Below are 23,238 nucleotides of genomic sequence, written 5' to 3'. Positions count from 1 at the left end.
CGTGGAAGAAAAGGGAGGGAGGGAGGTAGGTAGGTATATCGCAAGGTAGCGTCCGGTGACGGCGTCTGTGGGCCAAGTGTCAAGACTGTTCTAGCTAGGGAAGGAATCTTCGGGTCAAATCGTCGACTTGATCTGCGGCGTGGAAAAGCAGAGTTACGCAGTCTTTCCTGTGTAGGATTTGAAACGGTCAAACACTGTGGACTCCGGACGTTGTCATCTAAGAACCTGCATACAGTAGAAGGGAGTACGGCTGGGATTCGTCTGTCTTGGACCGAGTTGCCCCGACACTGGATCGAATGCGTGTCTTTGCAGTCCAACGGGACCGATATAATACAGGCTAGGTAGGCAGGTAGGTAGATAGGCGCGTAGGTAAATGCGTTGAAGATGCGTCCCATCCCATCCCATCCCATCCTATCCGCACAGAACAACGCGTGAGCCAGCCACTCACTCACTCTCGGGATTCCCACCCCTTGGTATTCCCTTTCATTGAGCATGATCTTCTCCTACGTATCCGTCCATCTATCCTTCCACGCTCTTTCGCTCTTTCGTACTTTCACTCCTTCGCTCGCTCGCTCGCTCCAGCAAATCGCTCACTCACTCACTTCGTAAGCCGATACCAGCCCAACCCAAAAGCCGCCCAACTGAGACCCAACAGCACGGGGGCCCCCCTCTTCTGCGGCTCGCCGTGACTCTCCTTGAACTCATCATCCACCCACTTGGTGCCCGGGTAGAGGATGGCGCTCAGCTGCGTGGCCCAGTACAGACTGCTCAGCAGCGTCGCGGTGAGGAGGTTGTCCAGCAGTCCCGTGGGCGTGCCGGCGTTGGTGCCGCGCCAGGTGTAGTACCATGTGAGCAAGCCCAGGCCGAGACCCGTGGACATGGTCTGGCCGTTGTGGAACTTGGCGTGGGCCGTCCAGCGAGGGTTGAAGACGTGCGTTTCGTTCCAGTCGGCCAGGTAGCCGCCCGCGGCCGAGGCGAGGCCGAGCACGGAGAGGAGGACACGGGACGGGAGGACGGCGGAGGAGAGGGAGGGAGACATGGATGGTGAGGAGGACATTGTGGTGAGCCCCTGTGTGAGTGTGTGTGTGTGGCTGAAGGTGTTACTGTTGTAATGTAGGTGTGTAGGAGTAGTCTGGTCTGTCTATCGTTGTATGAACGTGTTCGGCGTGAGGCAAGAGATCGCTGTTGCCGGCTAGAAGAGGATGGTGACACACGAACCCGATACAGGAGATGGCGTGGAGGAAGAAAGCGTGGTACAGTACTGTAGCCTTGAGCAGTTTGTACACAGTACCTGGACGAGTAGTGCAGGTAGGTCCAGTTACCTCCTGTACGTTCCTCGGTACGGGATATTGTGTAATGTATTCCGTACTGCGTACACTACGGCCTCCTGCTGTATGGCGTCACGAAACACTCCATACTAGAACGCGACCTTCAGGCGGCGGCACTTTCGTTTGTACCTCGTACCCGGTACGCGTCGTAGAACCTACTACCCCATTGAGGATACCTTCAGCACCGGATAACAGTGGCGTTAGGCCACCGGCGTGCTGGGTTAGGCGGATACAATACGAGGTAGGCTGGAGCATTTGGGCGGCACTCTGAGGAAATGTCTTTGCAACGCGTGAACCGTGCTGTTGCGTGGCGCTGAGGTTCACACCTCGTGCGAGACAGCATTTCTCCTGGTGACGTACGAGGACTAAACAGTGCGGAGTCAGGAAAGTTGGGATCGCTGCTGCTACTTTAACTAAATCGATCCTTCAAACTTTGCTGGGCTGGATTGCCCATAAGGCTTCTAGGGCCGCTTCGGGCAGCTTAGGGGCCGCTTATGGCTACTTAGGCCCGCCTAAGCCCGCTTAGGGCTGCTTACGACCGCCGCGCAGATGTTATTCGGTTCGGAGATCTCAGATGGAAGCCGAACAATTCCCAATTGAGGAGGCGGGAGATCCTGCCACGAGACGACTGCCCACTGCTTACTAGGTGCCAGCACGGACTACGATATGCAACAGACCCAGCCCTCACCTTCGTCTTACCAGCTACACACGCAGTACTGTAGACGACCCGGCCTGTGCAGAACCTCCATCTAAGCCTCATTGAGATGAACTACCGGGTGAACAACATGAGATCTGGATCAAACATTGAGACCTGAGCCAGCCAGATTTTCCACCGTAACTGCTCATCCCACACAGTCTCCCACGGTACCACTGTATAGTCCTCTTTGTTGCTCCGTACTCCGTACTCCGTACACCTTTTCACAATGCCACCCCGCCAATTGGAAGTCGGCATCGTCGGAGCAGGCATTGCTGGGCTCGGCGCCGCCATCGCCCTCTCCCACGCCGGCCACTCGGTCAGTGTATACGAGAAGTCAAAGTTCCGCAACGAGACGGGCGCGGCGATCGTCATCGGCCCCAACGGCAGCCGGATCCTCTCGAAATGGGGCTTCGACTACGACGGCGCCGGCGCCCTGGATTTCAGCGAGATGCGCCGGCTGAGAGGCGACACGCTCGCGCTCGACTCGGAGGAGTTCTTCACCGACATCAAGACCAAGTACGGCGATCGCTGGCTGCTCTTCCACCGGGCCGACCTGCACGCGGGGCTGAAAGCGCTGGCCACCACTGGCGCGGCGGATTCATCGCGACGCCCGGAAATCAATCTCGGCGTCGAGGTCACGGACGTGGACGTCGAGCGCGGCATCGTCACATTCGCCACAGGCGAGACCGTCACCAAGGATCTCGTCGTCATCGCCGACGGCGCGCACAGCGAACTCGTCGCCAAAGTGCTGGGTCGGCCGTGTCCCGTCAACAAGTCCCCGATGTCCATGTACCGCTTCCTGCAGCCCATGGACCGGATCCTGGCGCACCCGGACGCCGGACAATTCTACCAGGACCGCCCACCGGGGTTCACGACCTTTTACAAGACCGAGGTGGGCCGCCCGGGCCTCCTGATCAACACGTACCCCTGTCGCGGCGGCGACCTGCTGTACGTCGCGCTCGTGCACCCGACCAAACCCGCCGAGAAGGGCCTCGTGGGGTGGGACTCGCCCGCGGACGTGGACAATTTCCTGGCCGACGCAAAGGACTTCCACCCGGCCGTGCAGGCCGTGTGCGACGACGCCACCGACATCAAGGTCTACACGCAGATGTGGCGCGACCCGATCGAGCGGTTCGCCAAGGGCCGTGCCGTGCTGGTCGGCGACGCTGCCCACCTGATGCTGCCGACCCACGGCCAGGGCGCGTCCATGGCCCTGGAAGACGCCATGGCGCTGCAGGTGCTGTTCACGGGCGTCGAGTCCGCGGCGGAGGTGGCCTCGAAGCTGCAAGTGTTTGATCGGCTTCGCATCCCGCGCGTCAGTGCCGTGCAGACCATGTCCAACAGGATGATGGGCCCGCCGGACAAGATGATTGCCGAGATCAAGCGCTATTACGGCGGGGATATCCCTGGGCCAAAGGCAAAGACGTTTTCGAACGAGTACAACGATTTCTTCTTCCTGTATGACGTTGAAAATGAGGCGAAAAAGGCCGCTGCCGCGTGAAAGACTGACAGTTGGGACACCACTCATAGAGTAATTTATCATTCATTCTGCCATCGGGTACATACATAGCTTGGACCATCATATGCGGCCAGAGCCATCGAGCCAAGGGCCCTCCCGTACTCGTGTGCAATACTCCAGGAAAACGCAGCGTATATGCAATCCTGCTCGAGCACCCCCCCACCACCCCCGGCCTTAGCTCTGCGTGCGCATGAGAGCGGGAGTGGGACAGATCTATCCATAATCTGATTCCCTTGTGGGATGCATTATTACGTGGTGAAAAAGCTCACCTCGACGAAACCCGGACATGCTGGGTGCTGTACCAAGCCCATCACATGGACATGAGGAAGACCACAGGGCGAATCGTACAAGCTCTAACACGCTTGAGAACAGCCGCCGCGACGTAGGAGGGGGGAGCTTGTCGAGCCGCCGTCAAAGATGACCCAAGGCATTTCGCTAGCCCAAAATAGACGTGACGCTTGCTCTGTAACGTAACGTGGTACGTAGTCCACGGGAAGTCGTCAGGACACGACCCACCAACAGTGGCGAGGTCGGCTCTATACACTGGGATTGCCCACCCCTGCCCCGGGGGGGAGGGACTGCAGGGTTTCGCTCTGAGCCATCCTGCCACGGGCAGTGGACTCCAGCTCCAGCTCCATCTCGTCATGATGTCGGACATCTTTTTTCGTAATGGCAGCAGGATCTGATCGAGAGCTCATCCATCTCAGTCGTAGCCAGTGTTGAACACTTGATCCCAGTCGTCCCAATTGATGTTCGGGGTCGGCCTGCCACCACCGAGGCCAAACGTATATTGGTCGAACTGACCAGGGTCTCCTGCTACGTCTGGCAGAGGAGTTGTGAACGAGGATGTCCCTGAGTGGAGAGAAGTGGCAGGTTGGGCCATAGGCTGCTGCTCAAATTGGCCAGTCACATCGCTGGGGAGAGGTGTTCGCAGGTCCAGGATGCCACCAGAAGCTTTGAAGGCTTGCAGCTTTTGTGCCACAATCGATTCCACATCGTCCCGTGTGAGGATGACCTCAGGATCGCGGCCGATCTTGGTCCACACCCTTGCGCGCAAGCGGCGGATGAGGTCCCATGCTTCGGCGCCCCCTTCATTGAGTGGACGGTGCATCATGGCTCCATTGCCACTCGCTGTGATACCGCCTTCTGGCGCACAGAGCGCCATGGTCTGGTCGATGACCGTGCAAGAGATCTCCACCTCTGCGCCGGCGGGGTTGCGTTCAACCTCCTTCAACACTAACATGAGAGCGTGCAGTGGTTGATGGTTGCCCGGCCAGGACCAATGAAAGCGGATGAAATCCTGGGCGCAACAGAGGATAATGTATTGCTCGAGGAAGGCACAACAATACAGCTGAAGGCTAATTCCACGAAGTTTCTGTCAGCTAACTTCATGTACTGCGGACAGGGAGTGGCTAAGGAGGTCAGCTTACTTGGGAATTAAGCTCTGCCAGGCTTGGGTGATGGAGCGATGGAGGAGAGGAGTGTGCAGGAACCACCAGTTCTTATCACCTAGCGTGGTGAGTAGCACTTTGGCCCACATATTGAATTGAGGGTTGTCTTCGTAAGTATTATTGGAGCTGTCGATCGGGATCAGCTGGGACCGGGCTCGCAACTGTCGTCGGAGCAGCTGCAGATCATTCCGAGCTGATACCATATCGTCTATAGTCATTTGATCCTCGTGGAAAGCTTTGTCCAACAGCTTGCGTACTGATACTGAAGCCCGGCTATCAGCATGAGAAACACACCCACGACATGACAAACTTACATGCGTCTTGGAATTTGCCTTGCAACCAAATGCCCAGCGGCGATGCGAGTGGCGATGCATCTGGACCGGTTTCACCTTGAAGATAGCGTGCCCGAGATTCTTCGTCGTGCTGGAGCCCTTCCATGGTTCCAAATCGGTCTTCGTAGAGGTCGCTGACCATCTTGGTGTCCCAAGAGCTCCGTTCAATCAGCGGGGGAAGGCCAGAAGCCACAGCGACAAGAACGTCGCAGTGGAAAACGTGCCACCACACGCGCCGTTGGACTTCGGCTTGGACTGGTGCCACAGTGGTCTTGAAGCGTGACGGGTCCTTGTGTAAACCGAGCATCTGAGCCACGCGGACTGCGACACCAAAATCGCCAGATGCTGAGAGTGGCTCTTCGTCCCTCATCCACATGCCTTGTAGGATCAAGTGAGCTGCCAAGCCTGCAACGGTTGGGACCCTCGGAAAATGTGCAAGGTGCAGGGCGGCGGTGGCCTCGTGGTGAATCTCCGTGGCCACACGCTCAATGTCAGTGTCTGGTCGGGTATTTTGAAGCGACGGATGGTGGTAGACTACAGCTCCAGCGTACAGTGCTGCGAGGATCAGTGGCATGGTTTGTATGGTGTTGGGAGCGCCACCCGAACGTTGCAGATCCCAGACCCGTTCATAGTCCCTCTGAAGAGTGGGAATGTGTGCCAGGGGTACCACAGGGTGAAAGCACGAGATATATGCGTCAAAGAGGGCATCAGCCCGAGATCGATCAAGAATCTGCAGTGTGTGGAGGGGCGAGGATTGGCGAGATTTGGACGAGACACGCTGCGACTTATCCCAAGCTGCTGGCGCTGAGACAACCTCGCCATCGTATAGAGATCGAGTCTGTCTCTCAGCGACAGGAAGATCATAACGCGTCTGGCCTCGGAGAAGCATTTCAATCTCGCCGGCTTCTTCGCACATTGCAGCCCAGTGTCCGCGCGAGACATAGCGGAGCCTGCCACCCGGTTGAACCAGTAGGTGTCCCGCTCCAGATTCCCGCATCGCTTCGGCAGAAGCAGCGCTTTCAGTTGTGCGTACGCGCTTCATCGTGTCGTTGGCCACGTCAGCGGACGGTTCGCCGGCAGCAGCAATCAAGGACGGCATTGAATTTCTGCCTTGCAGTGCTTGAACTTGTGCGGTGAGGTTCTCCAGTTTCTCCTCGAGGGTCCGCAACCGAGTTGTGGAGAGCGCCACCTCTTCTGTTGCTGCTAAGCTGCCTGCGCCAGAAGATTCACCCCGACTTCCGTGAAAGGTGGTCTGCACGAATTGAAAGTCGCGACTGCCACTGCTTCCGGCGCCGTAGACGCATGGTGATCCCGACGAGGCACATCGTGTGCAAGAAGGCCTGGCCAGATCGCAGCGCAACTTTTTACGACGACATTCGCGACACGCATGAGAAGCGCGGGGCCGAGACATGTCGGCGCCAGACAAGGGAAGAAGAAATGACAACTAGGCTGTATCGGCTGCACGAAATTCATATTCCACCGCAGTCTGACCGCCTCCATCGTATGCGTTGTCGAGTATGTCCTCATCACATTGCGTGTTTTGGGAAGGGAGATGTGAGTGAGTGAGACTAAGGTGAGTGTGAGGAGAGGGTGAAGTGTGAAGTGAGTGTTTCTGCCTCTACCGGATGACATAAGCAGGTCTTGGCCGTGAGAAAGAATAAAGCGAGTGAGGAGCGGAAGAGTACCAGCGGACAGGACATCTACCCGACTCGATCTGTTGATTTCCTGCGTCATGGCTTGTGTTGCAGAATGGTACCTGGGTAGGTAGCTAAATCCCTTCATGGATTGCTTGGGCATCGCTGGCAAGAACTGACGATGGAAAGAAGACTGTGCTGCTCAGGCCAGACAAGGATGCCCTCACTAATCGACACTGCCTCCAAGTTGATCACCTCCTCGTCTACTTCTTTTTAGGGGGGCTATTGCTACTCCTCGTATTGCCATCGCCTCGATCCTTGAGCTCCCAGTTCCTCCAAGTGCCACCTTTAAGCATCCCATCAAAGAAATCCCGGATGCCGTAGCCCTGATCCCATTCCCCCTTTTGCACCAGCTCGCTAATCTTCCAGAACAGCGTCCCGTCGTAGCACGCCCTCAGGTCCTCCTTCCATACCCTTCCGTCCTTTTGCAATAACAACCACGTGGTCCACAGCTCCATAAAGGCGAAACACCAGCCCGCCACATCGGCTGCAAGACGGTTCTTCTTCCACATGGCCCACATCTGGTCGGCACTCAGTCCGCCACATCGATCAGCGTCCCACCGTTCAAACATGGCATCGAACCTGTCGGCGTGGAAATGACCATCAACATCGAACACCCCAGTGTCGGATCCGTGCTTGGCTTTGTGCCCGCTGTCCACGTAGATTCGGAGCAACGGGTCCGGGAACCAGCTATAAGCCAAGCTCGTCGGGTACGAGAAGAAGATTGGGATTAGAAGGGAGCCGATGGAGAAGGGGATGTTGAAGCCAAGTTCGCGAAACCCGGTATAGACGTCCCACGGGTGGATAATACCATCATTGTCCCTGTCCCAGAACGAGACGTGTTGTTGGAGCGCCGTTGGCTGAGGTGGTGTCTCTGAGGGTGCGAGCTTGGTGGCTGAGGATGGATGCTTTCGATCTGATGTCGAAGTGCCGTTGGCGAGGGTTTCGTGGTGAGGATTAGTTGCGCAAGAGTCATCCATGATGCATTCAGTGACTCGGTGCTGAAGCTTGGGTGTATTTGTCGCCGATGATTGTCACTCACAGACAGAATCTCCCACGTTCGGCCTCATAGAATGCAAGAGAGATGTTGTTGGTGATATGTGCGTCCTGCCCTCAACTCGCTGTTCGTGGGGAAGTCAGTCTCTTTTCACCGCTTCTGTCCGGATCAGGCCATCTATCTTCGAGACAAGCGCATGCACGAATGGCCGATCTTGCGCGCCCTAGATGCGTTGCTATCACGGATTCGGCCGCCCAACAAAATCGGGCCACGGAAGTCGAAACATACGACACGGGAAATCCTTTTCATCCAAGGAGACTTGGGGCTGAGAAGGCACAAATCGGATCCCCAACCGACTGCCCTTGCAGAAACATGACGGTGAGCTGCATCATGATTTCAGGTACTGACGAAGCGCCCTTGGTGGAGACACCAGCTGCTGTGTCTGACGGCTGCTTGCGATTTCTGAGCCTTCACGCGCAGGCTTTACATCCACTCCCTCGCCGGCCTTGTGGGCTTCTTAGGGAAATTCAGCGTCTGACATGTCTCAATCTTGCCCACCACAACAAGTGTGAGCTTTCCTAAGCTCCAGTAGCTACCGCCTCCAGACCTCCCGTGCCGAGTTCACTTCTAACTGCTCAAATCATACATCGCTCTCTAGAACCAATGGGCGACCCCAGCGAGACAGCAAGCAGCAATCCCGCTACCGAACACGTCGGGGACAAGTACGAAGTGCCAGCTTTCGAGCCACATTCATCGTTCGACAGCCTGAAGCAAAGGATCCGGCACCACTATGAGCTCGCCTCCGACTACTACTACTCCCTGTGGTAAGTACCAGTACTATCCCCATTCCGCCAACCCTTTGCAGCGGACAATAGCACCCCAAAGGGCGTAAAAGCCCAGTTGTCCATTTCCCTGATCTGATACCCTTCAGGGGCCAACACATCCACCACGGCTACTTCCTCGACGCCAACGAAACCAAAGAGGCAGCCCAAGTCAACCTGATCGACCTCCTCCTGGAGATCTCCCAGCTGTCACCCAACTCCACGGTGCTCGACGTTGGCTGCGGCATAGGCGGCACAACCCGCCATCTGGCCCGCCGAAAAGGATGCACCGTAACCGGCATCACCATCAGCGGGCGCCAAGTCCAGATCGCGAACCGGCTTACACAGGAGGAAACCACTAAAGATCAAGATCAAGATCAAGACCGCAAGCCCGAAGGCCCACCGTCAGCGCCATTTGCATCATCAGAGCCAGCGACCTCCTCCCCTCCCTCTCCTGGATTTCACGCCCTAGGCAAGCTGGGCGGTAAAGTCCAATATCTCGAACTCGACGCCGAAACCATGGACCAGCACTTCCCCCCGTCATCCTTTGACGTCGTCTGGATCTCCGAAGCCCTCTCCCACCTACCCGATAAGGCTCTCTTCTTCCGCAACGCCGCCCGGGTGCTCAAACCGACGACGGGTAAACTCGTCATAGCCGACTGGTTCAAGGACGCGGATCTCACGCCCGAGCTGCGCGAGCGCGACATCAAACCCATCGAGGACGGCATGTTGCTCCCTCCGCTGTCCTGCATGGGGGACTATGTCTCGATGGCCGAGGCGGCGGGGTTGACCGTCTTCCATCCGCCCAGGGACATCTCGGCCCAAGTGGCCAGGACGTGGGATATCAGCTGGCAGCTGGTGAGTAGTCCGAGTTTGTGGGCCTTCGCCATCAGCCAGGGAAGGGATGGACTGGCCTTTCTGCAGGCGTTCCGGGCGATGAGACGCGGGTACGCCGACGGGAGCTTTCGGTATGGCGTTATGTGTTTTCAGAAGGCATGATCCTATCATCAGATACGTAGACGGTAGGCATGTAGGTAAGGAACACGGAGCTGAGGGCTAGGTACGAGTACAGTAACCACAACGATGTAGAGATGAGTTTAGGATTACGCTCCACCACGTAGGACATGAGGAACCACCACGACATGATTGATAAAAACCGGATTTTTGAGATTCAGGCCATGCTATGCAAAAACAGAACTTGATATATACAAGAGTCAGAGAGAGGAGGGGAGGCATGCCGGCGTCCCCAGCCAGCCATGGTAGATTCCGCGGTCAAACACTGACAATGCGACAACCGAAGCCATTTTACCAGAGTCCTTCAGACAAGGTTCGATCGTCCGACACGACGACGCATCATCTCACCCTTGTGCCTACTCCCCATCGCTCTCCTCCTCGGCCGTGTTCTCGTGGAAGTTCTTCCCCTCGGTCGTCTCATTGATGACTCCCGCCCGGATGGTCCAGTCTCCAAACCTCTCGCCAGCGTTCCGCTCCTTCGAATACCGAGCCAGCAAGCCCCTCATGATCTCCAGGATCTCGTCCTCCTTTATACTGCTCCTGTAGAGCTTGTTCAGCCTCTGCCCGTGATACCCGCCACCAAGGTACATGTTGTAGGCACCGTAGGCTTTGCCCACAAATGCTGCTTCGGCGACCCAGGGGCGAGCGCATCCGTTAGGACATCCCGTCATGCGCATGACGATGCTGTCCTGCGCCAGGCCGTTCTCTTCCAGACACGACTCGAGCTTCGTGATCAATTCCGGGAGATAGCGCTCCGATTCTGCCATGGCGAGACCGCAAGTCGGGAAGGCCACGCAGGCCGAGGACGAGAGTCTCAGGCCTGAAAACTGGGTGTTGTCCAGCTTGTACTTCTTCATGAGCTCTGCGATTTGGGGTTTCGCTTCGTCTGTCACGTTTGAGAGCGTCAGATGTTGATTTCCCGTCAGGCGGAACTCGCCTTGGTGTATCTTTGCGATTTCGCGCAGGCCGGTACGCATGGGGAACTCAGCTGTGTCTTCAACGCGACCGTTCTCGATGAAGAATGTGAAGTGGTTGAGGCCATGCTCGTCCTTTGTCCAGCCGAAGGTGTCGATGTTGGAATCGAATTTGAAGGGTCGGGGCGCTTCGAATTTGATCTTCAGTGGGTCCAGCAGGTCTTGGACCTTCGCTTTGAAGACTTCGTTACCCATATCGTCCATGGTGTACTTCAGCCGCGCGTGCTTGCGGTTTTTCCTATCGCCGTGGTCGCGTTGGACGAGCATGATCTTCTCACACGCGAGGTGCACTTTGTCGGCAGGGACGTATCCCATCATATAGCCCAGGCGGGGGTACGTCTTCTTGTTGTTGTGCGTTACGCCCATGCCTCCTCCAGCAAGCACGTTAAAGCCCTCGAGGTGCTTGTTGTCCTTGGTGCGAATGGCGATCAGACCAATGTCGTGGGCATACACATCTGTGTCATTGTGAGGAGGGATAGCGATGGAGATCTTGAACTTTCGAGGCAAGTAGGTCGGGCCGTAGAGGGGTTCAAAGTCTTGCACAGCGTCACCAGCAACTTGGGTCTTCTCACCGGTGGTGCTGTCCTTGAGCCAGATTTCGTGATACGCCGTGGTTGAGGGCAGAAGGTGATCGGAAATCCTCTTCGAGACAGCGTGGACCTCATGGTGGTACTCGGACATGGTGGGAAGGCTGGAGCACATGACATTTCTGTTGACGTCCCCGCATGCTGCGATGGTGGTCATGAGTGCTTTGTTGATGGCTCGCATAGCTGGTCGGAGTTTTGACTTGATAACTCCATGGAATTGGAAGGTCTGTCTTGTGGTGAGCTTCATGGTCTCGTTGCCGTGAGCCGATGCGATGGCGTCCATTTGCTGCCATTGCGACGGAGTAGCAACACCGCCCGGCAGTCGACATCTGATCATGAACGAATAGGCTGGCTCAAGACCCTGTGCTTTGCGTTCATCCCGCAAGTCACGGTCATCTTGCATGTATGTGCCATGAAACTTGGTGAGTTGCTGGTCCGATGCGGAGATGGCGCCGGTTGATGTGTCTTCGAGTCCTTCAGCAATGGTGCCTCGAAGATAGTTGGACGCAATTTTGATGTCTTCGTTAGTCAATGGCGGAGGCTCTTCTGGCAGGCCTTCGACATTGGCGACATTCAATGCTTGCCAGAGCCGAGGCTCCCACTCCTGATAACCGGTCTGGAACCCGTCGGGGTCCTGATCGTCACCCAGGCCGATCGCAGTCAGTTCCTTCCCTCCCAAAAACTTCAATTGGGCGTCTAGGTCCTTTCCAGGCTTATTGTAGAAAATCTTGTCTTCTTTGCGGGGCCAGTAATGGCTGTCTCCGAGGGCGAAAACCGAATAATGGGTATTGGACAGATCAAGATCTGTCGAATCCTTGATGGCCTTCCAGAAAGCATGGCCATTCTGTGGAAATTCACCCTGGCCAGCCGTGCTGGTGATGAAGACGACGTTTTCTTCATTCGGCAAATCCTCCAAGGGGTAGTCGTCCATGGCGAACACCATCGTCTTCAAACCTCGCGCCTTTCCACGGTTACCTAGCCTCTTAGCTAGATTCTCCGCATTGCCATTATCCGAAGCGAACAAAATTGTCAACGGCGCCCCATACAGACCCTCAAGCATCTGCTCGTAAGCATCCTTAGCCTTACGTTTCTGCAGCTTGCGCACTTCGGAGCCATATGACTCTGAGAGGCTTGCAGCGAATTGTGGATGGCGGTTCATGACTTGGGTCAATTGGTTGTCTCGGCGAAGGAACTCCTCCAGTTCCCGCTTGATCCTTTCAGAATCGAGGGAGAAGGTAGGCTCTCCGTTGCCTTCGTTGGATGGATCCCAGCGGTACAATGGCCAATAACCCATGTCAACCGCCTTTTTGGTGTCTTGCAAGACTGATAGTGGAGAGTCACTTTCCTTCTGGTAGGGCAGATAAGCCAAGACTATTGAGGGACCATTGAACTTCTCGGCCTCAATGAAAGCTTGCAACACTTGCGTGTAAGAACTATACACTGCAACGGAGGCGACGTAGGCATTGCCGAAGTTCATGGCGTAGAGACCGATGTCTTTCTTGCGTCTCATGGAATCTGCTGCGGTCCTTTCGGAGTACGGCTCAGAGTCAATGATGAGCATGTTGACATTCGCGCCCGATGCCAGAACGTGGTGAACACCGGAATTGCCTAGATCGTAGGCCCAGGCATCAGATCCGATAAGCCACTGCGCCTCTTTGAAGAAAAAGGCTTTCTTGTCCAACAGCGACCCAGCTAGCCTCGTGCCATCATTGGACAAGCGAGCAATCACTTCCGGGGCGTATTCGTTAGCCTTTGAAGTGTCGTTGGCGTTTAATACCCATCTTGATAGCCATTGCTTGGGTGCTTCGGTAATGAATTGGTTACTGCGAGCGGCTTCCTCCGCCTCCCGTATGAACTGCTGGCGCCGCTCAGTTCGGGCAAGGAGAGACCCAAACCCATACTCAGGCGACGCTGCCACGGTAGCAGAGACACCGGCATTCTTCTCACTGAGTCGATTTGCAATGTAGAGTCTGTTGCTGAACAGTTGATCAAGGATCTTGAGGTAGGCGTTTTCTAGCTCGGGCTGTTCGAGGGTGAAATTATCGATGACAGGTTCGACCTCGTTGCCGATAGTCAAGTTCTGAATGGAAAGCAGCGCCGTCTGTGATCGGCCACGACGTCGGGAGTGCTTTCGAGGTGTACTCGGTGGGGCCAAGTTCTGGAAAATCCCCTTCAGCGCTTGCAGCGCCGTTGATGCGTCGATATGACCGAGCCTATACTGTACCAGAGAGATGGGACTCTTCCCGCCGCTAGGACTCAAGCTGGAGAGCAGGTCCAGGAAAGAAGGCCCCCACTTGGTTGTCTTTCGCTTAATCTGCTCCAATACCGCGATCTTGGTGATCGTCTTGGGAATTGAATCCAGAAGAACAGCGCTGCCTAGCCAGGGACGATATAACCGAGCGGTGATGATACCCAGGTTCGTCAATTCCACAGGCACATCATCGGCATCAAGCACGTCAACAAACACTCCCGTCGACCCGAACACGAAAAGAGCGGCCTCGGCATCTGGGGGACCAGAATATTCGATTGCAGAGTAGCTTCGCCCAGTTATGTGTGAGATAGCCGCCCAGATCTCACTGACATACGTGAAAATATCCGTGGCATTTATAGCCCTGGCAATCGGCGTCTCCACCGACGTTGCGACTGATGACGGATCGGTCGCACCAGAGGAGCTGTCCCGTCGTGAAGACGTAGACGCTGCTGACGAGATCTCGGTGTGGCCATTCGTGGACGATACTGGAGCAGTAACGGGTGACAGAGCCTCGCTAGAGATTGGGGCAGAGTCCTGCGCGGCAACGGCTGGCAACCCAAGATCAGTGACAGTGGCTGTCCTTCCACTGCTAGTGTAGAGTGTCTGTTCGACCTCGCCCGAGTGAGAAGCCTTCACGCCAGCCCCGTTCTCTAGCAGTGCTTGGATTACTTCCCGACTTTCGGCCGCTATGGGGTTGTCCCCAAGAGAGTTGCTGGGGTCCCAAAAATGAATCACACCTTTGCCACTCCTGACAGCAAGAGCATGCGCGGATAATGCAATATCTTGCGCCTCTTGAAGGGTTTCTGACTGCAAAAAGGTGAAACCAGATTGTCGGATGGAGCTGATTTCTGAGAAGTCTGCGTGAGGAGTGGCCAAGGCCACATGAAGAACCACCGGATATTGAGCAAGCTTGTACAGATGCGGCACTGAATTCAGTAGTATGGACGAGGATGTCGTGACTGACACCAGCTTGCCGGCTCGAAGGGGTGTATACGCCGACAGAAGCGGGTCTGCATTCTGTCGAACAGGGATGATTTCGGGTAGGGTCTTGGACACAAAGTTCTTCGAACCGTTCGCTTTGAACCGGGAGAAATGGTAGGAGAACTCGGATTCTGTGCTCAACGAAGGCTGGACTGAGAGGACGACATCGCTGGCGAGGTAGGCGATTCTCGCGACTGTCAGGGCACAATTCTGTTAGCTTGTTCGGCCCCCAAAAGAACTCATCCGATGCGAAGAGTTAACGCGGGGAAATTCTCTGGAGAGCATTGGACATACCGGCCTCTGCGGGGCTTGCAACGGACCCCATGTCGCCTGTAGTCTTTGTGAAGAACGACGCCAGAGAGAGAGCTCAAAGAGTCGAGAGAGCAAAGGTCAAAATCGTGAGATGAAGAGAGGTAGTAATGCCGCAAATATTACTGCACTGCTGCGCTGCTTCTCCGCCTTCCCGCGCATCCACACGAGCCTCGATCAGTGTCGGCCTGCAAAATCCGCCTCCGAAATTTTTGTTGCTACGGCTGTCGGTCTCGTCATTCGCTCTACAGCTGCTCTGATTGGTCAATGGTCGATTGCGACATCGCGTGCCGACTGTTCGTGACGGCGACAGAGATGACGGCTGGAACGAATATAGCAGAGACATAATTGCCGAATGAAGGCAAAAATGTCACGTCTTCGATGTCGACTATTGTCTCATCAGTCGCTCACCTTGTGGTTGGGAGGCGCGAGTGACATTTTCGTGTCACCGCACTCTCATGCTATGCTGAAAAACCGAATGCTTCCAGGTTGCTATGCGGGTGACAACAAGCATCTGAACCTTTGAATCGCTGAACACTGCCATGTCTTCAGTTCAGGTAGGGCATATGGAGTACGCTGCAGTGCCATTGCCGGTACATTGTTTCACCGGAGTGTAAAGTGTTTCTTCAGGCTAGGAAAAGCTGCGGACAGGTAGCTCTTTGGCTGAAGAGCGGCTTGCTCCAGTCATGGTAAATATGTGGATGTCATTGATCTGGTTGATCTGCTCCTTTCACTGAGACTTACTGTTTGGTCGCTCAAGGAAATTGCAGCGTGCCACAGAACGTGGCAAATTAACCTCCTGTCGACGAGTGAACATCGAACACCGACTCCCGACACCTCGTAGATTTTTGGTAGCCTTGCATCTTCAGCCTCGTGGTGAAAGGCTCGGCGTTCGTCATAGCTGCGAATGTCACGACTTTGTCGATCCTTTTTTCGTGTTGTTGACCCGGACCTGCATTTCTGCCCGAGTCAATCTAGCGGACCATGGCCGACGAAGACGATCCTGTCGTCGCGTCCTATGATGTCTGCTTGACTAGTAATGTCTTTTCAGACGAGGCACGCTCGTCGAACTTGTACCTTCTCCAGTACCCCTCCCACCGCCCCCGGTCAAAACCATACAATGCCGCCAGATCGCAAGCTCCTACCTTTCTACGCCTCAAGCCCGAAGCTGGCTTCGTGGAGGTTGACGTACCCATCTTGACACATGAACACTACAATGAGAACCAAGGGCAGAGATTTGGGAGAGCAATGACAGACAGTCGCACGATTCAAGCAGGAGGCTCTTATGGGCTGGCTGGCGGCTTTGGCACAGGTGCCGTGCAGCCAAGACTGCGCGACGTCCCTATGCATGATCAAACACATGGGCCTGCACCTGTATTGGAGACTCAGACATTGGGCGGAAAGATATCCAAGCCAACCGCCCGCGATCCCATCTATTTAATCGGCTACTTGCATCAGAACAAAATTCAGCTCTCCCACCTGGATGCCATTGTGCAGATGCGCCCTCAGTTGCATCACATTGACGCTGAAGAGGAGCTCAATCAGAAGCGGGCACAAGTTGGCGCTAATCCCGGCGCTTCAAGGCAGAAGCCAGGCATGGAACCGCCAACACCGAAGGTGGAATCGAAGGCAATCGAGATCAAAATCAAAGATAACAAGGACGATATAAAGGATCGGACCATGAAAGACAATGCGCGGCAGCTGCGGGATATCCTGGTAGATCAGTGGCAGAACCACGAATGGGTGGACGAGGAGGACGAGGAGGCCAGGACGGCATTGTGCACCTCACTAGGTCCTGCAGACAGTGTCCCTTTGCCCAGGCTTCGAAGTGCTCTGGGCAATGGGGATTGGTTGGATAAGATGAGTGCCCCGCGGGACGATGGGAAGAAAGGCCTCCTGTCGAAGCTACGCGGTCGAGAGCGGGAGAGGGCACGTAGGAAGAAAGCAGAGGCTGAAAAGCGACAACGTCAGCGAGAAGCCGCCGGCAATGCACCAGGCACATCTGGCCCGTTCATGGATATGAGCGACGACAGTGAGCTGAGCAGTCCCGAAATCACAGATGACGACTTGGCCGATGAAGTCACGACATCAGAATCGAAGGTCACAGAGGAGGTGCAGGTCAAGGAAGAGCCAGCCCCTATTCCGGCCACCAAAAGGAGTCTCCTGGCATCAGCTCCGGTACCAAAGAAGAGAGGGCGGCCGCGGAAAAATCCAGCTACCGAATAGGTGGCCGACAAGTATGACGCTGCAATCCCCCCACCGTCAACCTGGAATGCTAGGCACACAGGCGAGGATGGCATGCTGAGCATATCTCGAGGGGAGCTGTTGAGACGATAATGATACCCATTCGCGTGGAGATTCAAGCTAGGAATGTGATCCAGATCCCGCCTTCATTATCATCTGGAATATCTCCACGTCCTTCTTTGCATCTTTGGCTGTTGTTTTCACCTCTTTCCCGTTCGCCACCACCTGGTACAATTCCTTCATCTCAAGGGTATATGGATCCTCATATGTCCGTATAACGGTTGATTCTTTATATACGCCATCGATGTTCTCACTGATTGTCATTGTCACTGGTAGTCCTTTGATATAGGGTGTGTCGTAATTCACGCGTACAGTCTTCGTCATGCTGTACGCCTCAATGTGAGCATCGAATCGAGGAACGTTGTCGAGTCCGGACTCATACGTCACAGAGAAGGTAGGGTACTCCAGCAAAGCACTAAATCAATGCCCATCAGCTCTCGGACGGTCACCAAGTTAGCTCTGCGTGAGCACAAATACCTCCAGAATGGCAGCTTGAGAGAGGCACCAATTGCCCGCTGTGGCATTCCCAATGCCTCTCTCATCGCCGACAAGTCGTGAGAGCCCAGACCGCCGAGTAGCCGCCACATCCTCGTTGACTCGGCAGTCACGGCCAGGCCGCATTCGACTGACAGTGCCTGGTGTGCTATGTCGGACGCTCTATGATTTTTGTCTTTCACGACTTCTGGTGAAAAATCCGTGAAGACTCTGGGGAAAGTGCCAGATTGAGCAACAAAGTGGCTGTTTGGGCCGATGATGTCTGTGTTGACGCGGTCTCACTTCAGCGCTCTGACCTCGCACTCTGAACATCAATTGTTATCTCCTACCTCGAACTCGAGCATACAGAATCTTATCCATGCCGCCAACCTCTTTCACGGCATCCAGAAAGCCAGCAGCATATCGGCGCATGTATCCGACCATGACTCTGCCCTTCGATCTCTGCTCGGCCTCAATGATGGCATCCGCATCCCTCATGCACAAGGCCATCGGCTTCTCGATGAAGACATGCTTATCGTGCCTCAACGCTTCAATGACGTGGACTGCATGGTATTCATCTGAACTGGCAATGAAGACCAGTTCGACTTCGGGCGAGGCACAAAGCTCGGCAGGGTCCTGCGTCGTCTGGGGGATGTGGTTAATGACCTTCTGAGCATTGTGCTTCAAGGACTCCGCCGAGACATCGCACAAGTACGTGATAGTGAACAGGTCGGAAAGAAAGCACAAGGTTGGGATGTGCGCGACCTGTGTAATTTCGCCACAACCTATGATTCCAACCTTGACAATTCTAGTAGCGGTCGTCATCGCGTCTGAACGGTCCCTGTCGGGTAAGAACAAAAATACTACGAGGGTGGCGGCGGGAGCCTGAGCTTCGAAGTCGAAGTCTGACACGATTGGCTGAAGCTCGTGCTGCACGTGACTGCGGCCAATGCTCTCCTGAGCCGAAATGGATTTTTTGCCATAGCAGTCACTGACACTCAGTTCATCCTCGCCTTATCACCCTACTCGTACCATCGTCTCGTTTTCGATTTGTTTTCGCTCGATTGCCATCTGCATATTGTCCTGCAATGATAGAACCGTTCGTATAGTCGGACTACTGCAGTTGGGAGGGTTTCGTTCGCCCAGGTTTCGTGCAATGCTGCGCACGCGAGCCACAGCCAGTTCAAGATATGCCCTTTCATATGCTGAACAGGCAGCAGGAAGGATACAGCTCCCATGGCTGTGTCCCGTACTCGCCCAGCCTCATCAATCAGAACGGCACCGTCGAACGATAACGACCCGACCCACGATATCGCGCTCCAAAACACTGCCTGCGCCTGTCACCCAGTCGAGACATCTAGCCTCCCCCGCGGCTGTTCCTGACTCCTTCGATCGGGGTGACGATTACATACCGTTCGCATACAGGCACAGCGATCATTCTCTCACACGGGATCCGGGTCTCCCTCAAAATGCGGATCTTTCGCCCTTCGACCTCTCCCAGATACTGATGCTCGACGCTGCAGAGCTACCCGAAGATAGCATCGATACCCACGGGGGCGCCATAAGGAACATTGATGAGATTGAGGCGACACTGGACGCCTGCTTACAAGTACATCGATGGGACCGGGCGTTCGCGCTGCTGTCACAACTGAGCCTTTTCTGCCAACACAATCCCGTCCGATTACGGAATTCCTTCAACCGCGTACTTGCAGCCCTGGTGGATGATCTGATCTGGAACCGCAATGGCGAACACGAGAAACGGATCAACGAATGGATTGAAGTGCACATGAGAAAGGCTGACCTGGAGCCGGACGCACACACGTTTGCCCTGAAACTGAAGGCGGCATTGGAGACGCTAATAGGATCAAAGCGAGACCGCACCGTCCGCCGCTACTGGGACATGACAAAGCGGTACGCCCTGGAAAGTAGGGTTCTGGGGATGCGAGAGGTGCTGGACGACCGGGATCTTGGCCGGCTGTCAGAAATTTGCACCCTCGATGTTGCCACTCCGCGACTAGAGTCTACCACTATCACTTTCCGACCAGATGCATCAGCATTGCCAGAGCCTTCGGACAAAGAGGAGGCTCACATCCGAGAAACAGAGCAGAAAGGACTGGGCCTGTCTTCTCTCCGACAGTCCCTATCTCTCTTCTCCGAGCAGACTCGGAACGCGACTGATTCGACGTCGACGGAAGACCATCTCGCGCAAAGACAGCGCAGATTGGAAAGAGACGCTATCCAATCTGCCCTCGACCGCTGGAAAACCGAGTTCCAAAAGAGAGCAAGGATGGGTGTCATGCCGACTGATCTTGCTTACGGCGAAATTGGGGCTCTACTCTGGCAATGGCATGAGATGTTGGCCGAGAAGATCAGGCACGAAATCAAGCTGGCCAGGGAAGAAGATCTATTGCCAGGGACAAAAACCGCACAACAGAAGCTTCGTGCTGAATGTACACCCTTTCTCGAGCTCCTCCAGCCTGAGCACGTGGCGGCCATAACATCGATTGCTTTGATGCAGATAATGAGCAAATTCGGCGCAACAAAGTCGATCAAGCTTGTGAAGCTCGTCACTGCGCTTGGACAACTCCTCGAACACGAATATAACGCGACGACAACCAACCAGAGAAAAAGCGCTTTCTATAAAGCAGCCAGAAAAGCCGCTAAGGGCCAAGGGGGTCTTGGTCCATTCCTTGAAGCTGCTGAATCTATGGAAACGCACCTGTACAGACGCTCGTCCCACCACGCCGCAAAGCCTTTCATGTACAGTCCCGGGTGGACAAAAGCAATACACGGCAAGATTGGCGCTGTTCTTTGCGAACTCATGTTTGACACGGCAAAGATCACGGTACGCAGGCAGGACCCTACGACTGGGGCGATGCTTTCAATGCCTCAGCCGGTGTTTCTGCACTCGACCGCCTACTCAAATGGCAAAAGGGTTGGAGTGGTGTCCTTGCACGAAGATTTTGTCAAGATATTGGTTACTCAGCCTGCAGAGCATCTGATTGCTAAACAACTTCCTATGGTATGCCCACCAAAGCCTTGGAAGAGCTTCCGTGATGGAGGTTATTTGGAGTCCAAGCAACCTTTTCTGCGTATCAAACACAACGAAACGGCGCAGAAGGACTACGCAATCGCCGCCGCCAGCCGGGGTGATCTGGACCAGCTTTTCGCTGGTGTAGATGTCCTTGGCCAGACGGGCTGGCGCATTAACAAGAATGTCTTCACGGTCATGCTCGAAGCATGGAACAGCGGAGAAGAGGTCGCCAATCTCCCCCCTCTCAACAAAGTCTTCCCTGATATTGATCGCCCGGGCGAAAATGCTTCCCCTAGAGATCGGTGGGAATGGTTCTCGAAGATGAGAGCAGTCGACAACGAGAAGAGTGGCCTCCATTCGAATCGATGTTTTCAGAATTTCCAGATGGAGATTGCCAAAGCTTACTTGGACGAGACGTTCTACTTGCCGCACAACATCGACTTCCGTGGACGGGCATACCCTATCCCGCCTTACCTCAATCAGATGGGCGCAGACAATTGCCGTGGACTCCTCTTGTTCGACAAGGGTCGCGAGCTCGGCGCCGAGGGTTTGCGGTGGTTGAAAATTCACTTGTCTAATGTCTATGGATATGACAAAGCCAGCTTGTCTGACCGCGCACAATTTCCCATGGATCACCTCAGCGACATCTACGACTCTGTGAAGAACCCGCTGAGTGGGCGGCGATGGTGGCTCGGGGCAGAGGATCCCTGGCAGTGCCTGGCCACCTGTTTCGAACTCACGAATGCCCTCGACAGCCCGGACCCAGGCAAGTTTATTTCCCGACTACCAATTCATCAGGATGGTTCCTGCAACGGCTTGCAACACTATGCAGCTCTCGGTGGTGATATTGCTGGGGCGCGACAGGTCAACCTAGAACCTGGCGAGAAGCCTGCCGATGTCTACACCGGAGTGTGTGAGTTGGTCAAGGCCGAAATCAGAGAAGACGCCGCCAATGGCGATGAGCTGGCGAAAGCGCTCGATGGGAGGGTCACCAGAAAGGTCGTGAAACAGACCGTCATGACGAACGTCTATGGTGTCACATTTCTTGGGGCCATCCGACAAGTTCGCAAGCAAGTCGAATCCTTGATTCCCGAGATCGAAGCAGCCGGGCAGTCGGGTAAGGCGGCCACATACATCGCAAGGAAGATCTTCAAGGGTCTTGGAGCATTGTTTAGTGGGGCGCATGAGATCCAGTACTGGCTCGGCGATTGTGCGAACCGTATCAGCTCGTCCATATCCCCTGCGCAACAGGAGAAGATCTACGAAGATGTGTTCCTGTCCAAACACGAAGCTAAAGCGTCAGCGGGCGCAAGAAGAACCAACACCAAGGGCAAGGAAGTCTTAGAGTCTGGAACATTCCGGTCGCCCGTCATTTGGACAACACCTCTCAAACTTCCCGTCGTGCAGCCATATCGCATCAACAAGGGCCAAAGGATCCGGACCAATCTACAGAGCATCATGCTCGCCCAGCCCAGTGCGGCAGATTCTGTCAACAAGCGAAAGCAATTGCAGGCGTTTCCCCCTAATTTCATCCACTCCCTTGACGCCACGCATATGATCCTGTCGGCACTGAAGGCGAACGAAGTCGGTCTAAGCTTTTCAGCCGTGCACGACAGTTTCTGGACCCACGCAGCCGACGTTGATACGCTCAACGTACTGCTGCGAGACGCCTTCATTCGTATGCACAGCGACGATATCGTGGGACGGCTCGCAGCGGAGTTCAACAAACGGTATGACGGACACTATTACCTTGCTCAAATCAATAGAAACAATGCGCTCGGCCGGGCTATCGCCAGCTACCGCAGAGAGCTGGTGGAGGCAGGGGTGTATCCAAAGGGCAGTGGCGCAAAAGCTGTTCAACAGCAGCGGCATGTCGAGCTTGCGCGGGAAGTGCGCAAGAAGAAGCTAATGGCTAGTGAGGATCCCGCCGAGAGGCAAGAGGGTCAAGAGATGGTTACTGCGGCAACCCTGTATGAGAAGCACAATGGAGACCGGTATCTCTCCACTCGAGATTCGCTGGGGGAGACGGCAATCGGTATGGTCCCCGAGTCCGCCGAGTTTGCGGACGAAGGGGTTCTGGATAAGGCTCTAAACGCTAGCGAGGTCGCGAGCGACATCGATCTGGCCGGCACGCTGGATCCACTGAGAGACTCAGTGGCCAACGATCATGACGAGGATGCCGTCGATGCGGGAGATCATCACCGTGCATCAGATCCCAGCAGCAGCAGCAGTCACGACATCAATGTTTTCGGACAGAAAGTCCGCAAGCCGAAGAAGCAGATCAAACAGGGCCAGAGCCAGCAGATGTGGCTGTGGTTGCCCATCAAGTTCCGGCCTGTACCACAGAAAGGGGACTTTGACGTTAAGAGATTGAAGGACAGCGTTTACTTCTTCTCATGATTTGTATTACTTGGGGATGGACAAGAGGAGGCGTTTCCGGTGCGGGTGAAAAAGATAGCCATGTCACCATC

General features: G+C 55.2%; 9 protein-coding genes across 9 annotated transcripts; 4 read left to right on the top strand and 5 right to left on the bottom strand.

Moving 5' to 3' along the window:
* Nucleotides 1-598: 598 nt before the first annotated feature.
* Nucleotides 599-1,057, bottom strand: G647_07094 (uncharacterized protein; the record flags this gene model as incomplete). Its single annotated transcript, XM_008731411.1, has 1 exon — nucleotides 599-1,057. One exon carries the CDS (start codon nucleotides 1,055-1,057, stop codon nucleotides 599-601), a length of 459 nt encoding a protein of 152 aa, XP_008729633.1.
* Nucleotides 1,058-2,251: 1,194 nt separating this feature from the next.
* G647_07093 (uncharacterized protein) lies at nucleotides 2,252-3,526 on the top strand (the record flags this gene model as incomplete). Its single annotated transcript, XM_008731410.1, has 1 exon — nucleotides 2,252-3,526. The coding sequence occupies one exon, from the start codon at nucleotides 2,252-2,254 to the stop codon at nucleotides 3,524-3,526; it is 1,275 nt and encodes a 424-aa protein (XP_008729632.1).
* A 721-nt stretch (nucleotides 3,527-4,247) lies between these two features.
* Nucleotides 4,248-6,738, bottom strand: G647_07092 (uncharacterized protein; the record flags this gene model as incomplete). The annotated part of the gene is made up of 3 exons (XM_008731409.1): nucleotides 4,248-4,902; nucleotides 4,975-5,257; nucleotides 5,310-6,738. 3 exons carry the CDS (start codon nucleotides 6,736-6,738, stop codon nucleotides 4,248-4,250), a joined length of 2,367 nt encoding a protein of 788 aa, XP_008729631.1.
* Nucleotides 6,739-7,224: 486 nt separating this feature from the next.
* Nucleotides 7,225-8,001, bottom strand: G647_07091 (uncharacterized protein; the record flags this gene model as incomplete). Its single annotated transcript, XM_008731408.1, has 1 exon — nucleotides 7,225-8,001. The coding sequence occupies one exon, from the start codon at nucleotides 7,999-8,001 to the stop codon at nucleotides 7,225-7,227; it is 777 nt and encodes a 258-aa protein (XP_008729630.1).
* A 680-nt stretch (nucleotides 8,002-8,681) lies between these two features.
* G647_07090 (uncharacterized protein) lies at nucleotides 8,682-9,838 on the top strand (the record flags this gene model as incomplete). Its single annotated transcript, XM_008731407.1, has 2 exons — nucleotides 8,682-8,842; nucleotides 8,950-9,838. The coding sequence occupies 2 exons, from the start codon at nucleotides 8,682-8,684 to the stop codon at nucleotides 9,836-9,838; spliced, it is 1,050 nt and encodes a 349-aa protein (XP_008729629.1).
* A 371-nt stretch (nucleotides 9,839-10,209) lies between these two features.
* On the bottom strand, nucleotides 10,210-14,971 carry G647_07089 (sulfite reductase (NADPH) hemoprotein, beta-component; the record flags this gene model as incomplete). Its single annotated transcript, XM_008731406.1, has 2 exons — nucleotides 10,210-14,840; nucleotides 14,941-14,971. The coding sequence occupies 2 exons, from the start codon at nucleotides 14,969-14,971 to the stop codon at nucleotides 10,210-10,212; spliced, it is 4,662 nt and encodes a 1,553-aa protein (XP_008729628.1).
* Nucleotides 14,972-15,939: 968 nt separating this feature from the next.
* Nucleotides 15,940-17,181, top strand: G647_07088 (uncharacterized protein; the record flags this gene model as incomplete). Its single annotated transcript, XM_008731405.1, has 1 exon — nucleotides 15,940-17,181. The coding sequence occupies one exon, from the start codon at nucleotides 15,940-15,942 to the stop codon at nucleotides 17,179-17,181; it is 1,242 nt and encodes a 413-aa protein (XP_008729627.1).
* A 138-nt stretch (nucleotides 17,182-17,319) lies between these two features.
* G647_07087 (uncharacterized protein) lies at nucleotides 17,320-18,558 on the bottom strand (the record flags this gene model as incomplete). The annotated part of the gene is made up of 3 exons (XM_008731404.1): nucleotides 17,320-17,674; nucleotides 17,737-18,016; nucleotides 18,084-18,558. The coding sequence occupies 3 exons, from the start codon at nucleotides 18,556-18,558 to the stop codon at nucleotides 17,320-17,322; spliced, it is 1,110 nt and encodes a 369-aa protein (XP_008729626.1).
* Nucleotides 18,559-18,889: 331 nt separating this feature from the next.
* G647_07086 (uncharacterized protein) lies at nucleotides 18,890-23,167 on the top strand (the record flags this gene model as incomplete). The annotated part of the gene is made up of 1 exon (XM_008731403.1): nucleotides 18,890-23,167. One exon carries the CDS (start codon nucleotides 18,890-18,892, stop codon nucleotides 23,165-23,167), a length of 4,278 nt encoding a protein of 1,425 aa, XP_008729625.1.
* Between the last annotated feature and the right edge of the window lie 71 nt (nucleotides 23,168-23,238).

The sequence above is a fragment of the Cladophialophora carrionii genome (genome assembly GCF_000365165.1).
Source record: "Cladophialophora carrionii CBS 160.54 unplaced genomic scaffold supercont1.6, whole genome shotgun sequence".
Classification (NCBI taxonomy): Eukaryota; Fungi; Ascomycota; class Eurotiomycetes; order Chaetothyriales; family Herpotrichiellaceae; genus Cladophialophora; species Cladophialophora carrionii.
The sequence above is the reverse complement of the archived record's forward strand: the minus strand, read 5'-3'. Positions and strand labels throughout refer to the sequence as shown.